The 22,310-nt window shown below is 37.2% G+C and overlaps 1 protein-coding gene across 2 annotated transcripts in view; it reads left to right on the forward strand.

The window, feature by feature from the left end:
- ZYG11B (zyg-11 family member B, cell cycle regulator) overlaps nucleotides 1-22,310 on the forward strand; it is an 81,814-nt gene that overhangs the window by 40,563 nt on the left and 18,941 nt on the right. For both annotated transcript variants that reach the window (XM_058552432.1, XM_058552430.1), the window contains exons 5-10: nucleotides 1,125-1,301; nucleotides 2,186-2,250; nucleotides 10,029-10,128; nucleotides 10,383-10,433; nucleotides 13,999-14,160; nucleotides 14,266-14,313. In XM_058552432.1, coding sequence (XP_058408415.1) covers nucleotides 1,125-1,301; nucleotides 2,186-2,250; nucleotides 10,029-10,128; nucleotides 10,383-10,433; nucleotides 13,999-14,160; nucleotides 14,266-14,313 — 603 coding nt within the window. The remainder of the gene's footprint in view (nucleotides 1-1,124; nucleotides 1,302-2,185; nucleotides 2,251-10,028; nucleotides 10,129-10,382; nucleotides 10,434-13,998; nucleotides 14,161-14,265; nucleotides 14,314-22,310) is intronic.

Consider the following 22,310-nt stretch of genomic DNA (forward strand, 5'->3'; position numbering starts at 1 on the left):
TTGTTTGTATGCTGATATGAATGATCTGGTACAAAATAAAAAATTGATGTAGGAGTGAGAGGGGAGAACAGATGAAGCAGTGTCCTTGTGTAGATAAGAAGGGAAGGATCTAGCATATAAGTAGAGGGATTACCTTTAGAGAGGAGCCCAAAAAGATCATTTATGGTAACAGACAGGAAGGCAGCATATGCCTGTGTGTTTGCTGGTAAGGGAGTACACGCGGTAGTAGGAATCTGAAGTTCCTTTCTGATTGCTTCAGTTTGCTCAGTGTAGTTGGAAGCAAGGTCTTCAGCTGATAGGAATGGGGAGGCTTTGTTGGGAGTTTGAGGAGAGAAGAAAAGTGAGATGTAGTTATCTAGGCCTGAGGGAAGTGAATGGATTTTATTGTACTCTAACTTTAGTGGTATTCTCAAAGAAGTGAATATTGGGATTTGAAAGTGAAGTTTGCCACTGATTTAGTCTATTCAAGTCAGTAAGAATTTATTTAGTGCTTAGCATATAACAGGCGCTGTACTAGGTCTTAGAAATATAAAGATGAGGGGGCCGGCCCTGTGGCCTAGCCGTTAAGTGCACACGCTCTGCTACTGGCGGCCCGGGTTCAGATCCTGGGTGCACACTGACGCACCGCTTGTCCGGCCATGCTGAGGCGGCATCCCACATACAGCAGCTACAAGGAAGTGCAACTAGGACATACAACTATCTACTGGGGCTTTGGGGAGAAAAAGGGAAAAAAAGGAGGAGGATTGGCAACAGATGTTAGCTCAGGGCCGGTCTTCCTCAGCAAAAAAAGAGGAGGATTGGCATGGATGTTAGCTCAGGGCTGATGTTCCTCCAAAAAAAAAAAAGAAAGAAAGAAATACAAAGATGAGATTACCTGAATAAGAAAGATTCATTAGCCTGACAGAAACATCTCTGGACATGAACAACTTGATACCTACCTCAACCAGGTGGGCAGGAACTAAATATTGATGAGTAACTGCTATGTCGTAGGCTCTTTGCACATGAGGATAAAAAAAATATACTTAAGACATCTTAAAAATTATTATAGATCAACAAAAGTAATGTTGCTATGTGAAGAGGGCTTGTATTTATAAGGTGGCTTAAGAGAACTAATTTTTTTCCAGCTTGTGGTTACTGGGATGAGAAACCACCCTATGAATTTGCCAGTGCAGCTTGCTGCAAGCGCCTGTGTGTTTAACTTAACCAAGCAGGATCTTGCTGCAGGAATGCCTGTCCGACTCCTGGCTGATGTGACCCATTTGCTGCTCAAAGCCATGGAACATTTTCCCAATCACCAGCAGGTAAGCATGTGGGAATTCCTATTCAAATAGTCCTCTTAGTGTCTCCTACCTCCATACAGTTCAATTTAGTAGACCAAGGCTGGAAATTCAAATGCCTTTGAAGTCTGTCAAATAATAAATTTGTGGTATGACTGAGTGTAGGAGAACAGAGAAGATGAAAACTAAAGAGTGCATTCTCTGCTTAAAAGTATTTAAATCCAAATGTTGAGGGAAATAGTGCAAGCCATATAAACTCATCTTCCACCCAGATCTTGAGTTTGTGATAATTTCAGCAAACAGGCATAGAGCATCTGTTCTGGGCCAGACACTGTCGAGTACTGGGATACAGAAATGAATAAGATATGGATTTTCCATTTCTAGCAGTATGGTAGACTACATAATCTGTCCTATCCTCGGGATGAAAACTAAAAATGCTGCTTGAATTATATTTTTAACTCTTAAAATTTAGCAATGAGTTGGCAAGTTAGCAAAAAATACTCAGAGGCTGAAAACCAAGTAAAAATGCCAACTCAGAGTGGTGAGTAGATTATTAAGGCCAGCTTCATTCATTGAGGGCAATTGCCAAACTAGATGAACTTTAGGCTTTGGTTTTCATGGCCTCTGGAAGCCAGGTGGGCAGAAGACAAAGCAGCGTCCATCCAAAGGCCACTGGAAGGGAGGGAGATTAGCTGGAATTATCCTATTTATTATCCTATTTCTCATCTAATGGAAAAGGCAAAAAAAAAATGTCACTCTTTCAACAGTAGGTGGGCAGAATAAAGGTTGTAAGAAATAAGTGGTGTTTCATCAGTCTTCTTCCCTTTTTTATAGAGGCTATCCCTGGTTAAAAAATAACAAAGCAATATTTTATTCAAGATTTTTCTTTTCTCCCTTTGGTTCTTTAGTTACAGAAGAATTGCCTCCTTTCACTTTGCAGTGACCGGATCCTTCAAGATGTTCCATTTAACAGGCAAGTGATAGCTCTAGAATTTAAAATGGGGCAAAATCTGTCTTGGGTCAATTCTTACCAGTTAGATATCCCTGGTGTACAATTACTCAAGTGGGTGGGATTGTGTTGCTTTATAGAATGCTGAATCTACTTTCTCTAATTTAGTGCTTTGAGGGCCTGCCCGGTGGCTTAGTGGTTAAGTTTGCATACTCTGCTTTGGCAGCCTGGGGGTCACAGGTTCAGATTCTGGGCATGGACCTACACACCGCTCATCAAGCCATGCTGTAGCGGCATCCCATATACAAAAAAGTGGAGGAGATTGGCACTTATATTAGCTCAGTGACAATCTTCCTCACCAAAAAAAAAAAAAATTAGTGCTTTGACATTCATGATAGCAGATTGGCCCCTGTTTACGTAGCCCTTTGCTTAAGAATTTATGTTGATTATAGTTTTTAGACTATCCACTAAATATATTTTTTAGAATATTGTGGGCTGAAGAAACTGAGGCATACAGAGATTCAGTGTCTTGCCCATGCTATTTTGACTAGTAACTGCAAGGCTAGAAAGACTCCCGTGTTCTAGTTCTAGGTCCAGTGTTCTTTCCTTTGTATCATACCTCTTATTGTTATTTGTTATTGAATGATAGAAGAAGCTTTTTAAGCAGAGGTTAAAAGAGGCCATTGGCTGGATTCCAGTAAGTATAAAGGGTTCTTTTGTTTTCTGAGATGTTATGATTTAGGAGCTAAAAAGGTGATTTTTCATTTTACTATTTTAAAATATAATTTTTTAATAATGGTATTTTGAAAAAGAAAAGTATGTTGTAATGAAAAGTATATTTCTCAAGCAGCAGTTTTACTGTGATTTACTTTTATTTGGGTAACAGTACACTGTTATCTGGCATGGCTGAGGAATGAGGTGTTCTATTTACTATTTGAAATAAATAGTTTGGATAAAAATATAACTACATGTATCTCATGTAGATTACTAATTTTATTTTATAAATGTTGAGCGTCTGTACTGATCACATGAAGTCATAGGTAGGAGAGACATAGTTGCTCCCCTAAAGAAAATTGTAAACTAGCCCAGGGGTTGGCAAACTTTTCCTTAAAGAGCCAGATAATAAGTATTTTAGGCTTGTGAGTTATAGAGTCTCTGTTGCAACTACTTAATTCTGTCATTGTACCTCCAAAGCAGTCATAGACAATATATGAACAAATGAGGGTAACTATGTTCTAATAAAACTATAGAAAACAGGCAGCTGGGCCCACAGCTATAAAATCACTATAGGTAAGCTATAGTTTGCCTACCTCTGAGGTAGCCAATGCACTGTGCTAGAAATGAGCTTCTTTGTGGTCAGAGACTGTGATTGGTTAATTTCTTTGTCTCTAGTGCTTAAGTGGGTATTTAATGGATGGATAGATGGATGAATGAATGAATGAGTAAATAGAAGACAGAGTTTCTGATAAAAGAGGATGACAGAAGGCATTGGGCCCCTAAACGAGGAGGGAAAGATTCCATCTGATTGGTGATCATTAAAGATTTCATGTTAGTGATGGCATTTGAGATAATAAAGATAACAACTAACATGTGTGAAGCACTTGCTATTGCCAGGCACTGTGCTAAGTGTTTTACATATGGTTATTCAGTCCTTACAGCAGTCCTGTGAAATTGTTACTCTTGTAATCTTCATTTTACAGATGAGGAAACAGAGGCACAGAGAGATTTAGTAACTTGCTCAAGGTGATAAGATAGTAAGTAGCAGAATTTAGATTTAAATCCAGACTGACTCCAGAGCCTCTATTTTACCTCCATGCTATATTGCTTTGAAGATTAGAGCTGGTTGAACCAATTGTTTCATGTTGTGGGAACTGCATGAATAAAGGCATAGAGAAAGTCAATACTAATACTAGTAAAAATGAACCTTTATCAAATGCTTGGTATGTGCCAAGTTCTGTACTAAGTCTTAAGCTTTATATGTGATATCATTTAATCCTCAGGACAATCCTATGGAATAGATCTTATTATTTTACAGATGAGAAAATTGAAGTTCAGAGAGATTAAGGAACTTGCCCAGGGTCCCAAAGTTAGTAAGTGGTGGAGGAGATATTTTAATCCACACTGACTTCAAAGTGTATTATGTTCTTAACAACTTGACTGCATTGCCTCACATGATAAAATAAGTTATATCATTCAGCCAACTTGTATTAAACTGTGTGTAAAGCACTATCTTGGGTTCTTGGCATAAAGGGCTAAATAGGATATGGTCCCTTCCCTCAAGGAACTCACTGGCCAATAGGGGATTCAGGTGAGTCTGCAGATAATCACGGCTCTCTGACAGAGTTACAAACAAGTACTAAAGGAGCAGTGAGAAGGCAGTGATAAACTTGTCAAGTAAAGCTTCTCAAAGGAAGTGATATTTGAGCTGAGTCTTGAAAGATGAAGTTATAGGTAAGATAATCAGATATATTCCTTGGCCTTGATTTCTCTCCTTATCTCACATGCCACATTCAATCTTTTGGCAAATCCAGCTCTATCTTCAAAATATATCCAGAATTCGACCATTTCTCTTCACTTCCATTTCTACCACTTGGGCTAGACTAAAAGTGATTTCTCTCTTGAATTATTGTGGTAGCCTCTGAACTGCTCTCCTTCCTTCTGTCTTTGCCCTGCTGAAGTTTATTCTAAATACAGCTGATATAATAATCCTATCAAAAACCACATATGATAAACAAAGAGAAAACTAGAAGAATCATAAGACAGAACAACCAAACTGAATTGGCAGTCCAAAACAAATGGGACAAGAAACAAAGGAAATGCAAAAGAACCAGAAAATAAGTGACAAAACAGCAACATTCAACCCTCATATTTCAATAATTACCCTAAATGTAAATGGATTGAACTCTCCAATCAAAAGATACAGAGTGGCAGGATGGATTAAAAAGCAAGACCCAACAATATGCTGACTTCAGGAAACACATCTTAGCACTAAAGACAAGCACAGGCTCAGAGTGAAAGGATGGAAGACAATACTCCAAGCTAATGGCAAACAAAAGAAAGCAGGTGTTGCCATACTCATATCAGACAAAGTAGACCTCAAGATAAAACAGGTTAAGAAAGACAAAGAAGGGAAATATATAATGATAAAAGGGACACTCCATCAAGAAGACATATCACTTATAAATATATATGCACCCAACATAGGAGCACCAATGTACATAAAACAACTATTAACAAACCTAAAAGGAGAAATCAACAACAACACAATAATAGTAGGGGATCTTAACACCCCACTTACAGCAATGGATAGATCATCCAGACAAAAAGTTAATAAAGAAATATTAGACTTAAATGAAAAACTGGACGAGATGGACCTAGTAGACATATACAGAGCACTCCACCCAAAAACAGCTGACTACACATTCTTCTCAAGCGCGCATGGAACATTCTCTAGGATAGACCATATGTTGGGAAACAAAGCAAGCCTCAATAAATTTAAGAGGATTGAAATCATAACAAGCATCTTTTCAGACCATAAGGCTATGAAACTGGAAATGAACCAGGAAAAAAAAACTGGGAAAGTGACAAAAATGTGGAGATTAAACAACATGCTACTGAACAACCAATGGATCATTGATGAAATTAAAGGAGAAATCAAAAACTATCTGGAAACAAACGAAAATGATAACATGCCATATCAAACCATATGGGACGCAGCAAAAGCGGTCCTGAGAGGGAAACTCATAGCGATACAAGCCCACCTTAACAAACAAGAAAAAGCCCTAATAGGCAACCTTAAATTACACCTAACAGAACTAGAAAAAGAAGAACAAACAAAGCCCAAAGCCAGCAGAAGGAGAGAAATAATAAAAATCAGAGCAGAAATAAATGATATTGAGACCAAAAAAACAGTAGAAAGGATTAATGAAACAAAGAGTTGGTTCTTCGAGAAGATAAACAAAATAGACAAACCCTTAGCCAGGCTAACTAAGAAAAAAAGAGAAAAGGCTCAAGTAAATAAAATTAGAAATGAAAGAGGAGAAATTACAACGGATACCATGGAAATACAGAGGATTATAAGAGAATACTATGAGAAATTATATGCCAACAAATTGGACAATCTAGAAGAAATGGATAAATTCTTAGACTTATACAACCTCCCAAAATTGAACCAAGAAGAAATGGAGAATCTGAATAGACCAATCACAAGTAAAGAGATTGAAATAGTAATCAAAAACCTCCCAAAAAATAAAAGTCCAGGACCAGATGGCTTCTCCAGTGAATTTTACCAAACATTCAAAGAAGATTTAATACCCATCCTCCTCAAACTATTCCAAAAAATAGAGGAAGATGGAACACTTCCTGAATCATTCTATGAGGCCAACATCACCCTGATACCGAAACCAGACAAAGACAATACAAAGAAAGAAAATTACAGGCCAATATCGCTGATGAACATTGATGCAAAAATCCTCAACAAAATATTGGCAAACCGAATACAACAATATATTAAAAAGATCATACACCATGATCAAGTGGGATTTATACCAGAGACGCAGGGATGGTTCAACATCCGCAAATCAATCAACGTGATACATCACATCAACAAAACAAAGAATAAAAACCACATGATCATCTCAATAGACGCAGAGAAGGCATTTGACAAGATACAACATCCATTTATGATAAAAACTCTCAATAAAATGGGAATAGAAGGAAAGTACCTCAACATAATAAAGGCCATATATGACAAACCCACAGCTAACATCATACTCAACGGGGAAAGACTGAAAGCCATTCCTCTGAGAACAGGAACGAGGCAGGGCTGCCCACTCTCACCACTCCTGTTCAACATAGTACTGGAGGTTTTGGCCAGAGCAATTAGGCAAGAAAAAGGAATTAAGGGAATCCAAATAGGTAACGAAGAAGTGAAACTCTCACTATTTGCAGATGACATGATTGTATATATAGAAAACCCTAAAGAATCTGTTGGAAAACTGTTAGAAACAATCAACAACTACAGCAAAGTTGCAGGGTACAAAATCAATCTACAAAAATCAGTTGCATTTCTATATGCTAATAATGAACTAACAGAAAGAGAGCTCAAAAAGATAATACCATTTACAATTGCATCAAAAAGAATAAAATACCTAGGAATAAATCTTACCAAGGAGGTGAAGGACCTATACAATGAGAACTACAAGACATTATTGAGGGAAATCTACGATGACATAAAGAAATGGAAAGATATCCCATGCACGTGGATTGGAAGAATAAACATAGTTAAAATGTCTATATTACCTAAAGCAATCTACAGATTCAATGCAATCCCAATCAGAATCCCAATGACATTCTTCACAGAAATAGAAAAAAGAATACTAAAATTTATATGGGGCAACAAAAGACCCCGAATAGCTAAAGAAATCCTAAAGAAAAAGAACAAAGCAGGAGGCATCACAATTCCTGACTTCAAAACATACTACAAAGCAATAGTAATCAAAACAGCATGGTACTGGTACAAAAACAGACACACAGATCAATGGAACAGAATTGAAAGCCCAGAAATAAAACCACACATATACGGACAGCTAATTTTCGACAAAGGTGCTAAGGACATGCAATGGAGAAAGGAAAGTCTCTTCAATAAATGGTGTTGGGAAAACTGGACATCCACATGCAAAAGAATGAAAGTGGACCATGTGCTATCGCCATTCACAAAAATTAACTCAAAACGGATCAAAGACCTGAAGGTGAGACCTGAAACTATAAAACTCATAGAAGAAAATATAGGCAACACACTATTTGACATTGGGTTTAAAGGAATCTTTTCGGATGACATGCCTACCCAGACTAGGGAAACTAAAGAAAAAATAAACAAGTGGGACTTTATCAGACTAAAGAGCTTTTATAAGACAAATGAAATCAGAATCAAGATGAACAAACAACCAACCAGCTGGGAGAGAATATTTGCAAAACATACATCTGACAAGGGGTTGATCTCCATAATATATAAAGAACTCACACAATTGAACAACAAAAAAACAAACAACCCGATCAAAAAATGGGCAGAGGAAATGAACAGACACTTCTCCAAGGAAGATATACAGATGGCCAATAGGCACATGAAAAGATGCTCAACATCACTAATCATCAGGGAAATGCAAATCAAAACAACACTAAGATACCACCTCACGCCCGTTAGAATGGCTATAATCACCAAGACAAAAAACAACAAATGTTGGAGAGGATGTGGAGAAACAGGAACCCTCATACACAGCTGGTGGGAATGCAAATTGGTGCAGCCTCTATGGAAAACGGTATGGAGATTCCTCAAAGAATTAAAAATAGAGATGCCCTATGATCCAGCCATCCCACTACTGGGAATCTATCCAACGCACCTGAAATCAACAATCCAAAGAGGCTTATGCACCCCTATGTTCATTGCAGCATTATTCACCATAGCCAAGAAGTGGAAGCAACCTAAGTGTCCCTCGACTGACGATTGGATTAAGAAAATGTGGTATATATATACAATGGAATACTACTCAGCCATAAAAAAAGACAAAATCGTCCCATTTGCAACAACATGGATGGGCCTGGAGCGTATTATGTTAAGTGAAATAAGCCAGAAAGAGAAAGACAAACACTGTATGATCTCACTCATATGTGGAATATAAACCAACACATGGACAGAGAAAACTGGACTGTGGTTACCCGGGAAGTGGGGGTGGGGGGTGGGCACAAGGGGTGAAGGGAGTCATATATGGGGTGATGGACAAACAAAAATGTACAACCCAAAATTTCACAATGTTAGAAACCATTAAAATATCAATAAAAATCAAAAAAAAAAAAAAAAAAAAAAAAAACATGTCAGTGCTTGTCATATCTCTGCTCAGAATCCTTCCATGGCTTTCCATCTCATTCAGAGTAAAAGCTGATTCTTCACTAGGACTCTATGTGATCTAGCTCCCCTGTTACCTCTGACCTCATCTCTTAGTACTACTCTTTCTACTCTTTCCCCTGTTCTCTCTGCTCTGGCTGCACTTGCCTCCATGCTGTTTCTCAAAACCTCCAGGCACACTCCCACTTAAGGGTCATTGTGTTGCGCATTCCCTCTGCCTGGAATGCTTTTCCCCTAGATATCCACATGGCTAGCTTCTGACTTCTTCAAAAGTCTCAGTGAGGCCTTCCCTAGTCACCTTACATAAAATTTCAACATTTCATATCCTCTCTTTTCCTGCTTTATTTTTTTCTCTCTAGCATATGTCAGTACCTAATCATACCATATATTTTACTTATTTATCTGATTTATTATCTGTCTTCCCCACTAGAGCATAAGAGTAGCAATATTTTTCTGTTTTGTTCACTATTCTGTCTCCAGCAGCAAGAACAATATCTGTCTGGCACAAAGCAGGGGCTCAGTAAATGTTTCTGAATGATGAATGTTCCCATGGTGCTAGATACTGTGAAGAGCCCAGAAAATACTTAAATTATTACTATAGTATAAAAATCACTATAGAATAGAAATATAGACTAGAAATATGTTATCATTCTAGAAGATGAGTGCCAGATAGTGTTGACCATGTTTTCCAAGCTCTTGTTTCTTTACAAAGTGTTGTCAGAATTAATAATGAGGCACCCATCTCCAAAACACTAAGTGTAATTGTTATTCTTTATCAGTTAAGAGGAATTTTCCCTTTCCTTCTCACCCACCTAAATTGTAGCATTGATTGCCAGCTGGAACTGTGAAACTGTAGCTGGGGCTGCAGGATTAATTCATGAAACCCTTTGTGTGTTTTCAGATTTGAGGCAGCCAAGCTTGTCATGCAGTGGCTCTGCAACCATGAGGATCAAAACATGCAAAGGATGGCAGTTGCTATCATTTCCATCCTGGCTGCCAAGGTACCTAAACTCTTGCTGAATAATTTTCAATAGGCAACTATTTCCCATTACAGTTACCATTTTTCCCAAAATCTGTGTGCCAGAAAGATTAGTAAGCCTCTCTGCCGGCCTGCTTATTCAAGCTGCATTCAATATTGGAGAATTCTAAGTTGTTCGGAGATTTTAATCTGACCTTTGGAGTCTGTAACAGTGAATGATGTTAACTCACACTAGTGAGTTCTTGGGCATTTACTTTGTCTTCCACTTGCTTGCAGCTTTCTACAGAACAAACTGCACAGCTTGGTGCTGAGCTCTTCATTGTCAGGGTAAGTTTGTTATCTCCTCTATGCAGACCACTAGACATTTTTATTTTATTGTTTATAGGTAGTGTTGTATATCTTCTGACATTTTATATTTTAAAAATTATTTTTGTTACTTATAAATGGGTGTATTCATTTCTTTTCATAGAGACAGCTTTATTCCTTACTATAGATGGAAAAATCCCTGAACTAGGAGTCAGATGACCTAGGATCTTACTTGTAAACTCACTTTGTGAATTTATTTTATTTTATTTTTTTGTGAGGAGATCAGCCCTGAGCTAACATCTGCCAATCCTCCTCCTTTTTTTTTTTTTTTTTTTGCTGAGGAAGATGGGCCCTGGGCTAACATCCATGCCCATCTTCCTCCACTTTATATGGGACGCCGCCACAGCATGGCTTGCCAAGCAGTGCATCGGTGTGCACCCGGGATCCAAACCGGCGAACCCTGGGCCGCTGCAGCGGAGCGCGCAAACTTAACCGCTTGTGCCACCGGGCCGGCCCCTCACTTTGTGAATTTAGACAGATTACCTGAAGCATAGGGGCCTAAATAAGCCTTAAGATTCTATCTAGCTCTAAAATTCTGTGATTTTGTTATTTATAAAGAAAATGTAGAGACAATATTATAGGCTTAAGATTATGCTAGATGCTTTGGGGAAGAAAATAATTTAAATAGCTCATATATGATTTTGCTTGCTTACACTCAGTTGAGGAAATAATAGCGGAAAAGTTAACAAGCTTTAAACAGGGCCGGCCCCATAGCGTAGTGGTCAAGTTCGACACGCTCCACTTTGGCAGCCCGGTTTCGAGGATTCGGTTCCTGGGTGCAGACCTACACCACTTGTCAACCATGCTGTGATGGCGACCCACATACAAAATAGAGGAAGATTGGCACAGATGTTAGCTCAGGGCTAATCTTCCTCAAGCAAAAACACCAAAAAAGCTTTAAAGAGAATAAATATTAGCAGTGTCTTAGGGAGGACTGGAGGCAAAAAGTCCACTTGGGAGCTTCCTGTTACAATCCTGGCATGAGGTGTTTTAACATTAATAGTAGATGGAAAAGTCAAATGAGAGACTCCTTTTTTCTATGACTTACAAATTATGCATGTAATGAGAAAGTCAGTCAGTCATTTGATAAATGTGTATAGAATACTCATCAGGCACATACCACCTTACTGGATGTCAGGGATTCACACTGAATTATGTCTATAATTCCTGTCCATAAGAAATTCACAGTATAGGGGGCCGGCCCAGTGGCATAGTGGTTAAGTGCGTGCACTCTGCTTTGGCGGCCCGGGGTTCGCAGGTTTGAATCCTGGCATGCACTGACACACTGCTCGTTAAGCCATGCTGTGATGGCATCCCATATAAAGTAGAGGAAGACGGGTACGGATGTTAGCCCAGGGCCAATCTTCTTCAGCAAAAAGAAGAGGATTGGCATCAGATGTTAGCTCAGGGCTGATCTTCCTCAAAAAAACAAACCAAAAAAAGAAATTCACAGTATAGTAGAGAAAATAGCTATGTAGATAATCTAATACAATCTAATAAGTATAATAATAGAGATACGAATGAAAAAAATAATGAAGAGAGAAGGCTGTGGTGGTATAATGTAAAGAGTAGAAATTCTGCATCGACATATCTGGGATTATTCCCACTTCTGTCACTTACTAGTTGTGTAATTTGGGGCAAGTCACATAAATTTTCTTTTTTTTTTTAGTGAGGAAGATTAGCCCTGAGCTAACATCTGTTACCAATCCTCCTCTTTTTTTGCTGAGGAAGATTGGCCCTGGGCTAACATCCATACCCATCCTCCTCTACTTTATATTTGGGACGCCTGCCACAGCATGGCTTGAGAAGTGGCGCGTAGGTTGGCATCCAGGAACCGAACCTGGGCCACCAAAGCAGAGCACGCAAACTTAACCACTATGCCACCAGGCTGGCCCACATAAATTTTCTTAGGAGTGGTAAAAAATACTTCATACCATTATTATGAAGACTAAATGAAGGGGCCGGCCCAGTGGCCTAGCAGTTAGGTTCACATGTTCCGCTTTGTCGGCCCAGGGTTTGCCAGTTCAGATCCTGGGCGCAGACCTAATCCCCACTCATCAAGCTATGCTGAGATGATGTCCCATGTAAAAGAGCTGCAACCCCACAACTATGATACACAACTATATACTGGGAATTTGAGGAGAAAAAAGAGAAAGAGGAAGATTGGCAACAGATGTTAGCGCAGGGCCAATCTTCCTCAAAAAAAAACAAAAAGATTAAATGAAAAGGAAAAAACGACTAATTAAAGGAATATATGCTAAGTGCCTAGCACAAAATACAGTATATGTTAGATGACTAGAAAGGGATGCTGATTTTATTTATTTTCACTATTTTCAGGAATGATATTGTAGTTTTAAATATGACTTTTTATTGCTAGATATGTGTTTCAGTAATTTTGGCTGGGGATATATTCAGAGATTTTAAGAAAGTAGTCCACTCGTATGCTTTAGGGGAAAATTAAGCTTAGTTTAAGCAGGATTTGGTAGTCGTGGTAGTAATGATGATGATAGCTACCTTTTTTTTTTTTTTTCTTTTTTTAGCTCTTAATTATGACCTGCAATTTACAGATGAGGAAACAAGGGTTAAATTGGCAAACAAGGTTATGAAGTTAGATGCAGAGATTAAATTTAAGCTCAGGTAGCCTGATTCTAGTGCCACACAATCTTAGCCACTATGCTGTTAAGTTACATAATTGCACCTAGGTGTTTGTGTTTCTTAACATTTTTTCCTGAATTGTATGTATCTGTAAGTAATAGTGTTCATTAATGTTTTCTTGTATATATTTTAGTAGAGCTCCCTTTTACATCCAAAAGTGTAATCTAAAAATGAAATTATGGATGCCTTATGTAGGTCTTAAAACATTTATCTTTCAAACTTAAATTTCTTAGGTTAATGGTATGATAGAAATAATTTACAAATGGAATTTCAAAGCTATATCTTATTTAGATCCAATATAGACTTTAATTCTCTTACTATTGTATGTAGTTTGTCCTTTCTTTTTTTCTTAAGGAAAACTTGGAGTTAGATAGAATAAGACTTCCAATTCTTACTTTATCTTACTAAGTTAACTACGATCAAATTACTTAATATTTCTTAGACTCAAAATTTCCTCTCCTGAAAAATGAGAATAACAATACTACAATATAGGATATAATTTGCTGATGCTTAATAAATATTAGCTTCATTCCCCTTTCTCCCCCTCCACCATTTTTATCCCAGGACCTAAAATGAGTGTATGTTGTGACCAATTGGGTAAGCCAGTCAGTCCTAAGCTTTAATCATTTTGCTTTTCATTTTATTTACAGGCAATTAAATTATAGGTATGATCAGAGTAATACAGAAATATGTATGAAGATTTTATACTTTTTTCTTAGAAAAATCTGATCCAAGAGGCTGTTTGTTGTACTTATAAAAACCTTTATAGGAAATGTTTTCATGAGACTAATCTTCATGGACTTACAGTTATTAGCACTAATTGTAATAACCATTCGATAATGAGAAATTAATTCTGTTTTCCTTCTTTCAGCAACTTCTTCAAATAGTGAAGCAGAAAACCAATCAAAATTCAGTGGACACTACTTTGAAATTTACTTTGAGCGCACTTTGGAACCTCACAGATGAATCGCCAACCACTTGCAGACACTTTATTGAAAACCAAGGGTTAGAACTCTTCATGAGGGTTCTAGAGGTTAGAATGGAAATTTAGCCTACAGTTTTGGCATTGATTGATTTAAGCATTTATTTATTATATTTGGTTCTTTAGATGGTTATAGGTTTCTCTTTCCTTTTACAGTCTTTCCCAACCGAGTCATCCATTCAACAGAAAGTCCTAGGACTTTTGGTAAGATAAAAGCATTTCCTGCTAAATTCCAAGCTGTAATTATTTTCCATCTGAGGTAATACATTGAAAGTTGTTACTCTATTTATAAACACTTAATGACATTAGAAAATATATACAAGGCCAGCCCAGTGGCATAGGGGTTAAGTTTGTGTGCTCTGCTTCAGCGGCCCAGGGTTCACTGGTTCGGATCCCAGGCATAGACCGATGCATCGCTTGTCAAGCCATGCTGTGGCAGCATCCCATATAAAGTAGAGGAAGATCTGCATGGATGTTAGCCTAGGGCCAATCTTCCTTAGGAAAAAGAGGAGGATTGGCAACAGGTGTTAGCTCAGGGCTACTCTTCCTCACACACAAAAAATACATATATATATATATATATATATATTAAAAATATATATATATATACACACAGTATAATTAAGTGAAAAAGCAGGCTATAAAACTATATATACATATTAAGATTTTCACCACATTAGAAGGAAAAATACAAATTACATACTTTTTATATTTTTTGGTATAGTACAAAGCTTCACTGTGAGCATGTTTTTTTTTTTTTTTTTTTTTGGTGAGGAAGATTACCCCTGAGCTAACATCTGTTGCCAATCCTCCTCTTTTTGGTGAGGAAGATTGGCCCTGGGCTAACATCCGTGCCCATCTTCCTCTACTTTATGTGGGACGCTCCCACAGCATGGCTTGACAAGTGGTGCGTCAGTCCGCGCCCAGGATCCAAATCTGTGAATCCTGGGGCCACTAAAGTAGAGCACGTGAACTTAACCACTACACCACCAGGCCAGCCCTGCATGTTTTATTTTTATAATCAGAAAAGAAAGATCTCATTAAAACATATTGCTAACCTACAAGTGTTCTTAAATACTATGTTTGGTAATTAATAATTACTACTTAAAAGACTGCTTAACAAATAAGATATTCCATAAATATATTAGATATAGATTAAAATGAGCTCTTTAGGATTTTGAGGCAAAGATGAAGGATCAAATGTTTTATCACCTTTAACCACTGCAACAGGCAAAGTGCCTACTACTACTTGTTAAAAGCCATTTTAGAGCAGACCTCTGCTCTGGAGGAATGAGATCATAGGAGGCATAAATTAGATTAGTGAGTAAAAAAAAAAATAGATTAGTGTTTGTTTTCCAGATGCAAGAGTATGAGATACTGAGCAATGAGAGATGGATTTTGGGAAAGCTGAGGGCTGGCATTTCAGGAGGACCTGTCTATTCACTATAGCTTTAGTTATATAAAGTAGAAAATGTAAAATGACCTAAATACCTAGTAGTGGGGAAGTATTAAATAAATTACAGTATTTGATTGTTTTATTCAGAGTTCATAGGATTATTAGATACAGAAGTTGGCTTAAGTCATTAGAAGAAGAGGGGAATTTATTTTAAGGATTCAGAGATATCTCATAGTGCTTTAAAAATGTTTTTTTTTCCCTAAATTTCAAAAAGAATACGTGCTTATTATAACTAGTGAAACAGTGCAAAAATGTATTTAAAAAGTTTAAAACTCTGTCCCCAGATAGAACTGTTTGGTGGTTGCCGGGGGCTAGGGGGGTAAGGGGTGGGCACAAGGGGTGGAGGGATGCACTTATGTGGTGACTGATAACCAATAATGTACAACAAAAATTTCACAATAAAAAAAAATTTTTAAAAAAAAGTCATCACAAAAAAAAAAAAAAAAAACTCTGTCCTCAACCTTACATCAGTTTCATCTGCACAAGGTAATTAATATTAATACAGCCTCATGTGCTTCCTTCCATATTTTTCTCCATTACTTTGTGATTGAAGTTTTTTTCAATAGTTTAGTTTGAGATATTGATTCTGATTTAATTTTTTCTAGTCAGGGAACATACTTTGTTTGATTTAAGTCCTTTTAAATTTATTGTGACTTTTGTATGGCCCAGAATATGGTCTGTCCTGGTAAATGTTCCATGTGCACTTGAGAAGAATGTGTAGTCTGCCATTGTTGGATATAGTGTTCTATAAATGTTAATTAGGTCTAGTCAATTGATATTGTTCAAGTCTACCATATCCTTACTGATTTTCTGCCAATTTGTTCTAGCAATTATTTGTAGGGGTTTGAAATCTCCAACTATAATTGTTGATTTGTCTATTTCTCCTTACAGTTCTATCAATTTTTGCCTCGTGTATTTTAAAGCTCTATTATTAGGTTCATAAACAGAATTGTTATGCCCTCTTGATTAATTGACACCTTCATCATTATGAAATGACCTTTATCCCTGGTAATATTCTTTACTTTGAAATCTCCTTTGTCTCATATTAATATAGCCATTCCAGTTTTCTTTTGTCTAATGTTAACATGGTTTATATTTTTCCATCCTTTTACTTTTAACCTATATTTGTCTTTATATTCAAAGTGTGTTTCTTGTGGACAGCATATACTTTGCATCTTGCTTTTTTATTCAGTCCTGATAATCTCTGCTTTTTATTTGGGCTATTTGGATCATTTACATTTAATGTGATTATTAATATGGTTAGATTTGAATTCATCAAGTTGATATTTTTCTGTTTGTCCCATCTCTTTGTTTTTTCTTCCTTTTCTACCTTCTTTTGGTTTAATTGAGTATTTTTTTATCATTCCATTTGATCTCTTTTCTTGGTTTATTAGATATTACTCTTTGCTTTGTTATGTTAATGATTGCTTTGGGTTTATAGTATACATCTTTAATCACAGTTTAAGTGACTTTATACAATTTCATATATAGTGTAAGAACCTTATAATAGTAGACCTCCATTTCTGATCTTCTCTCTTTTATGCTATTATTGTCATGCATTTTAGTTTTACATATGTTATAAACCACACAAACATTGTCATTTTTGTTTAAAATGTCGATTATCTTTTAAGGATATTTAAATAATTTTTAAAAACTTATATGTTTACCCAAATAGTTACTATTTCTTAGTTACTATTTCTGATGCTCTTCTTTCCTTTGTGTAGATCCAGATTTCCATCTGGTATCATTTTCCTTCTGCCTAAAAGACATCCTTTAACGTTTCGTGTAGTGTGGGTCTGCTGATGAATTCTTCAGCTTTTATATGTCTGCAAACATCTGTATTTAACCTTTTTTTTTTTTGAAAGGTGTTTTTTGCCAGGTATAGAATTCTAGGTTGAGGGGCCGGCCTGGTGGTGCAGCAGTTAAGTGCACGTGCTCCGCTGCAGCAGGTTCAGATCCTGGGCTCGCACTGATGCACCGCTTATCAAGCCATGCTGTGGTGGCATCCCATATAAAATAGAGGAAGATGGGCATGGATGTTAGCCCAGGGCCGGTCTTCCTCAGCAAAAAGAAGAGGATTGGCAACAGATGTTAGCTCAGGGCTGATCTTCCTCACACACACAAAAAGAATTCTAGGTTGACTGTACTTTAAAGATGTTGATTAGCGTTTTCCTGACTTGCATCTTTCCAATGAGAAATCTGATGTCATCATTATCTTTGTTGCTCTGTATGTACATGATTTTGTTCCCCTGGCTGCTTAAATCTCCTGGATTTAAGATTAGCAACGATTTTGAGTAATTTGATTATGATGTGTCTTGATGTAATTTACTTCATGTTTCCTGTATTTGGGATTCATTGAGCTTCTTGGATCTATAGGTTTATAGTTTTCATCATTTGAAAAGTTTTTGGCCATGATTTCTCCAAAAAAAATATTTTACACCACTCCCCTTGCCCCCAACCCATTGGAGCCCTTTGGAGACTCCAGTTTATCATATATTAAGTTGCTTGAGATTGTCCCACAGCTCATTGGTGCTCTTTTAATTTTCTTTATTCTTGTTTTATGTATGTTTCAGTTTGGATAGTTTCCATTGTTATGCCTTCTAATTAAGTTTCTTCTGCAATGTCTAATCTGCTGTTAATCCCATCTAGTATATTTTTCTTCTTAGATGTTGTTTTCTTCTCTGGAAGTTCAATTTGGGTTTTTTCATGTCTTCCATGTTTCTACTTTTTGAACATATGAAATATATTTGTAATAACTGTTTTACTGTCCTTCTTTGCTAATTTTAACATCTATTCAAATTCAAATGATACATTATTCTCCTCATTCTGAGTTGTGTTTTCCTGCCACTTTGCATGCCTGGTAGTTTTTGACTGGATGCCAGATACTGTGAAATTTACCTTGTTGGGTGCTGGATATTTTTGTTTTCCTATAAAATATTCTTGAACTTTGTTATGGGATGTAATTAACTTTTAAACAGTTTAATCATTTTGGATTTTGCTTTTATGATTTATTAGGAGGGTTCAGAGCAGTGCTCAGGCTAGGGCTAATTATTCTGTACTACTGAGACAAGACCTTCCCGAGTACTCTACCCAATGCCCTGAGAATGAAGAGTTTTTCCAGACTGGATGGTAAGAACAAGCACTATTCCCGGCCCTGTGTGAGTGCTGGGAACTTCTCTCTACTCTTTTTTGATGGTTCCTTTCCTGCCCTCAAATAGTTTCCTCACAGTTGTGCTCTGATCAGTACTCTGCTGGATAGATAGGTACTCTCTGCAGCTCTCTGGATCTCCCTCTGTGCAGTTCTCTTCTCTCTGGTATTCTGTCCTATGAGTTGCTGTGGTCTCCCTGGACTCGCAGCTCCATCTCTTCAGCTCCGTAAGTCCACTGGGCTCTGCTTCAGTTCTGTATCCCTGTGCCATAGCCTGAAAACTCTCCAAGGCAGTATGTTATCTTGTTTGCTTTCCATCTTTACAGGTCACTGTCCTTTATTACCTGATGTCCAGTATCTTGAAAACTGTTGTTTCATGTTTGTGTTTTTTCAGTTGTTTCAGATAGGAGAGTAAATCTGGCCCCTTTTACTCCATCTTTGCTAGAAGCAGGAGTCCTCATCAATCTTCCGTTAGATAGATTTAAAAATGAGAAATTTGTCTTTTATATTTACTCACATATTTCCCATATTACTCAGTTTTTTAAAAATTTCTTTTAGTGTAGGTATGCTGGCAATGAATTTTCCCTCAGGTTTTGTTTGCGTGAAAAAGTCTTATTTTGCTTTCATTTTCAAAAGATATATTTTTGCTCGCCTGTGGGTATTTTTTTCTGTTGGGTTTTTAGGTTGATAATTTCCATCAAATTTGGAAAAATTTTAGCCATTATTTCTTCAAATATTTTTTTCTGTACCCTTTCTCGTGTCCTCTCTTTCTGGGACTCTAATGACAAATATGTTAGATTGCTTGATATTGTCTCACAGGTCACGGAAGTACCTATTGACTTTTTTCCCAGTTTTTTTTTTTCCTTTCTTTCTGTGCTTTGACTTGGATGTTTTCTACTGCTATGTTTTTTAGTTCACTGATTTTTTTTTTCCTGCAGCATCTCATCTGCTTTTAATCTCATCCAGTATATTTTTCATTTCAGATATATGTATTTTTTTTATTTCTACAAGTTACATTTAGATCTTTTTTATATCTTCATTTTCTCTCCTTCGGCTTATGTTTTCCTTTCATCTTGAATCATATTTATAACATTTATAGTATTTGATTTAAGTCTATGTCTGCTAACTCTATTATCTCTGTCATTTCTGCGTCCATTTTTATTGACTGATTTATCTCCTGGTTATGGGTCATATTTTCATGATCTTTGTGTGCCTGGTAATTTTTTCATTTTGTTTTTTTGCAGGGAAAGATTCACCCTGAGCTAACATCTGTTGTCAATCTTCTTCTTTTGTTTTTTTTTCCCCCTCCCCAAAGCCCCAGTACATGGTTGTATATCCTAGTTGTAAGTTGTTCTAGTTCTTCTATGTGAGCTGCTGCCACCATGTCAACTGACAGATGGGTGGTGTGGTTCGCGTCCGGGAAGCAAACCTGGGCCACCGAAGCGGTGAACATGGAACTTTAACCACTAGGCCATCAGGGCTGGCTCTCTATGCCTGGTAATTTTTGATTGGATGACAGTCATTGTGAAATTTACATTGCTGATTGCTGGATTTTATTGTTTTCCTTTAAACAGTCTTGGGTTTGTCTGACATACAGTTAAGCTGCTTACGGATCAAGTTGTTCCTTTCAAAGCTTATTTATTTGCTTTGTTAGAGTGGCTTCAGATCAGTCTTTACTCTAGGACTGATATGTAATTTAGCCCCACTACTATCCAATGTTTTGTTTATTATGAGATTTCTTCACTTGTGAACTGTTCCTAATCCTGTGTGACTTTGGGATTTGTTCATGTACTGCTTTCTGGTGATTCTTTCCGTAGCCTCATGGAGTTTCACCCCGTATCAATACTGAACCAAAGATTTGAGGGGATCCCTCTGTAGGTGTCTTTCTCTCTTTTTCTCTCTCTCGAGCTTCTTCCGTTTCAGTACTCTGTTCTACAAGTTTTTGCTGCCTTGACCACCCTAAACTCTGATCTCTGTTTCTTCAACTCAGCAAAACTGCAAGATTCTTTCTCTTTAGGTTCCCCTTACATGCCCAGCAATCTGGAAACTGTCACATTTGAATACCTTTTCTCAGGGATCACATTCCGGTGTAGCCTGTTACCCACTGTCTGAAACCAGTTCTCTCATATATTTTGTCTTGCTTTCTGGTAACTTGTTTATAGCAGGAAAGAATGGCCATAATTCTTTTTTTTGTGTGTGTGTGTGAGGAAGATTAGTCCTGAACTAACATCTGATGCCAATCCTCCTCTTTTTGCTGAGGAAGATTGGCCCTGGGCTAACATCTGTGCCCATCTTCCTCTACTTTATATGGGATGCTGCCACAGCATGGCTTGACAAGCAGTGCGTCGGTGCGCACCCAGGATCCGAACCTGTGAGCCCCGGGCTGCCAAAGTGGAGTGCGCGCAGTTAACTGCTACGCCACCGGGCCAGCCCCATAGCCATAATTCTTTTGTTGTTCTATTCTAAATCTTTCCTTTTTGTTTTTTGTTTCAATAGTGGTGTCTTTGCGTTTTCTTGTTTGTGTGTATTTACTTTTTTTATCAGTTACCATCTTGTAGTTGTATTATATGAGGTTCTTGGGGGATCTTATCCACTATTGTTCGATGATTCTCACTCATTATGGATTGTTTTCACTGTGAATTGTAATTTAGCATTGTGATGTGTCATCTTCTGTGGGCTTTGAGTTCAAGGTGTGTCCTTCTCAGAGGATCTTTGTATTTCTTTCTACCAAGATTCCCCAAGCCTGGAGGAAATGGAGGACTATGTTTTTTTTTTAGTTTTAAATGGTATATGCTTCCTTTCTTTTTTTGTCACTATAAAAATGATACATGCTGTGTAAAAAATATAAATAGAGTATAAAAAATGAACATGAAATGCCTTTTCTTGTTTAAATATGTGAGATTAGAGAGGGGCATAGGAGACCTTGATTAATCATTGATGCTGATGGAAAAATACAAGATTATTAGTGAGTGTAGTTAAACTTGTCTCTTCTACCCTTTGGAGAAGAAAATTTGTCGGTTATTACAGAGAATATATTTGGATATGATGCCTTTCATTTTCATTTATTATAGAATGATCTAAGCTGGGGACTGAATAGTCTCTTACCAATGAAAAGGCTAGGGTTTTTGGTTTCTAAGAAATAGAATAAATGTATTAGGAAGAGAATTATGATTTCATAGTAGATCAAATGAAGTTTTAAGAATAAGAATTAATCTTCAGAGTAGTGAGATAAGTTAGATGTTGGATCCTTTGGGAAATCAACCATAGTCTAAATTGGAAACCCCTCAATTGTTTCCCTTGTGAACAGAGGTCTTCCTTACGTACTGCCTAGGGAAGCCTACTAGATAAAACACCTACCTTCTGTAGGCCAGCAGGCAAACTTGGGCATTCAGTGGAGGTCTAAGGCTATGAAATTTCTAAGACATGAGATCAGCATATTGCTCAAACAAGTGGATGCTTTTTTGTCTTCATCTTACTTAGGCTCTCCACGTTATTCAGAATAGCTAATCCTTGTGTCTTTTGATACACTCAGCCCTCTCTGCTTTCTAGATACCCAACTTTTCTGGTTTTCCTCCTACCTCTCTTGCTGTTGCTTTT

The sequence above is a fragment of the Diceros bicornis genome, chromosome 13, assembly GCF_020826845.1.
Source record: "Diceros bicornis minor isolate mBicDic1 chromosome 13, mDicBic1.mat.cur, whole genome shotgun sequence".
NCBI lineage: Eukaryota > Metazoa > Chordata > Mammalia > Perissodactyla > Rhinocerotidae > Diceros > Diceros bicornis.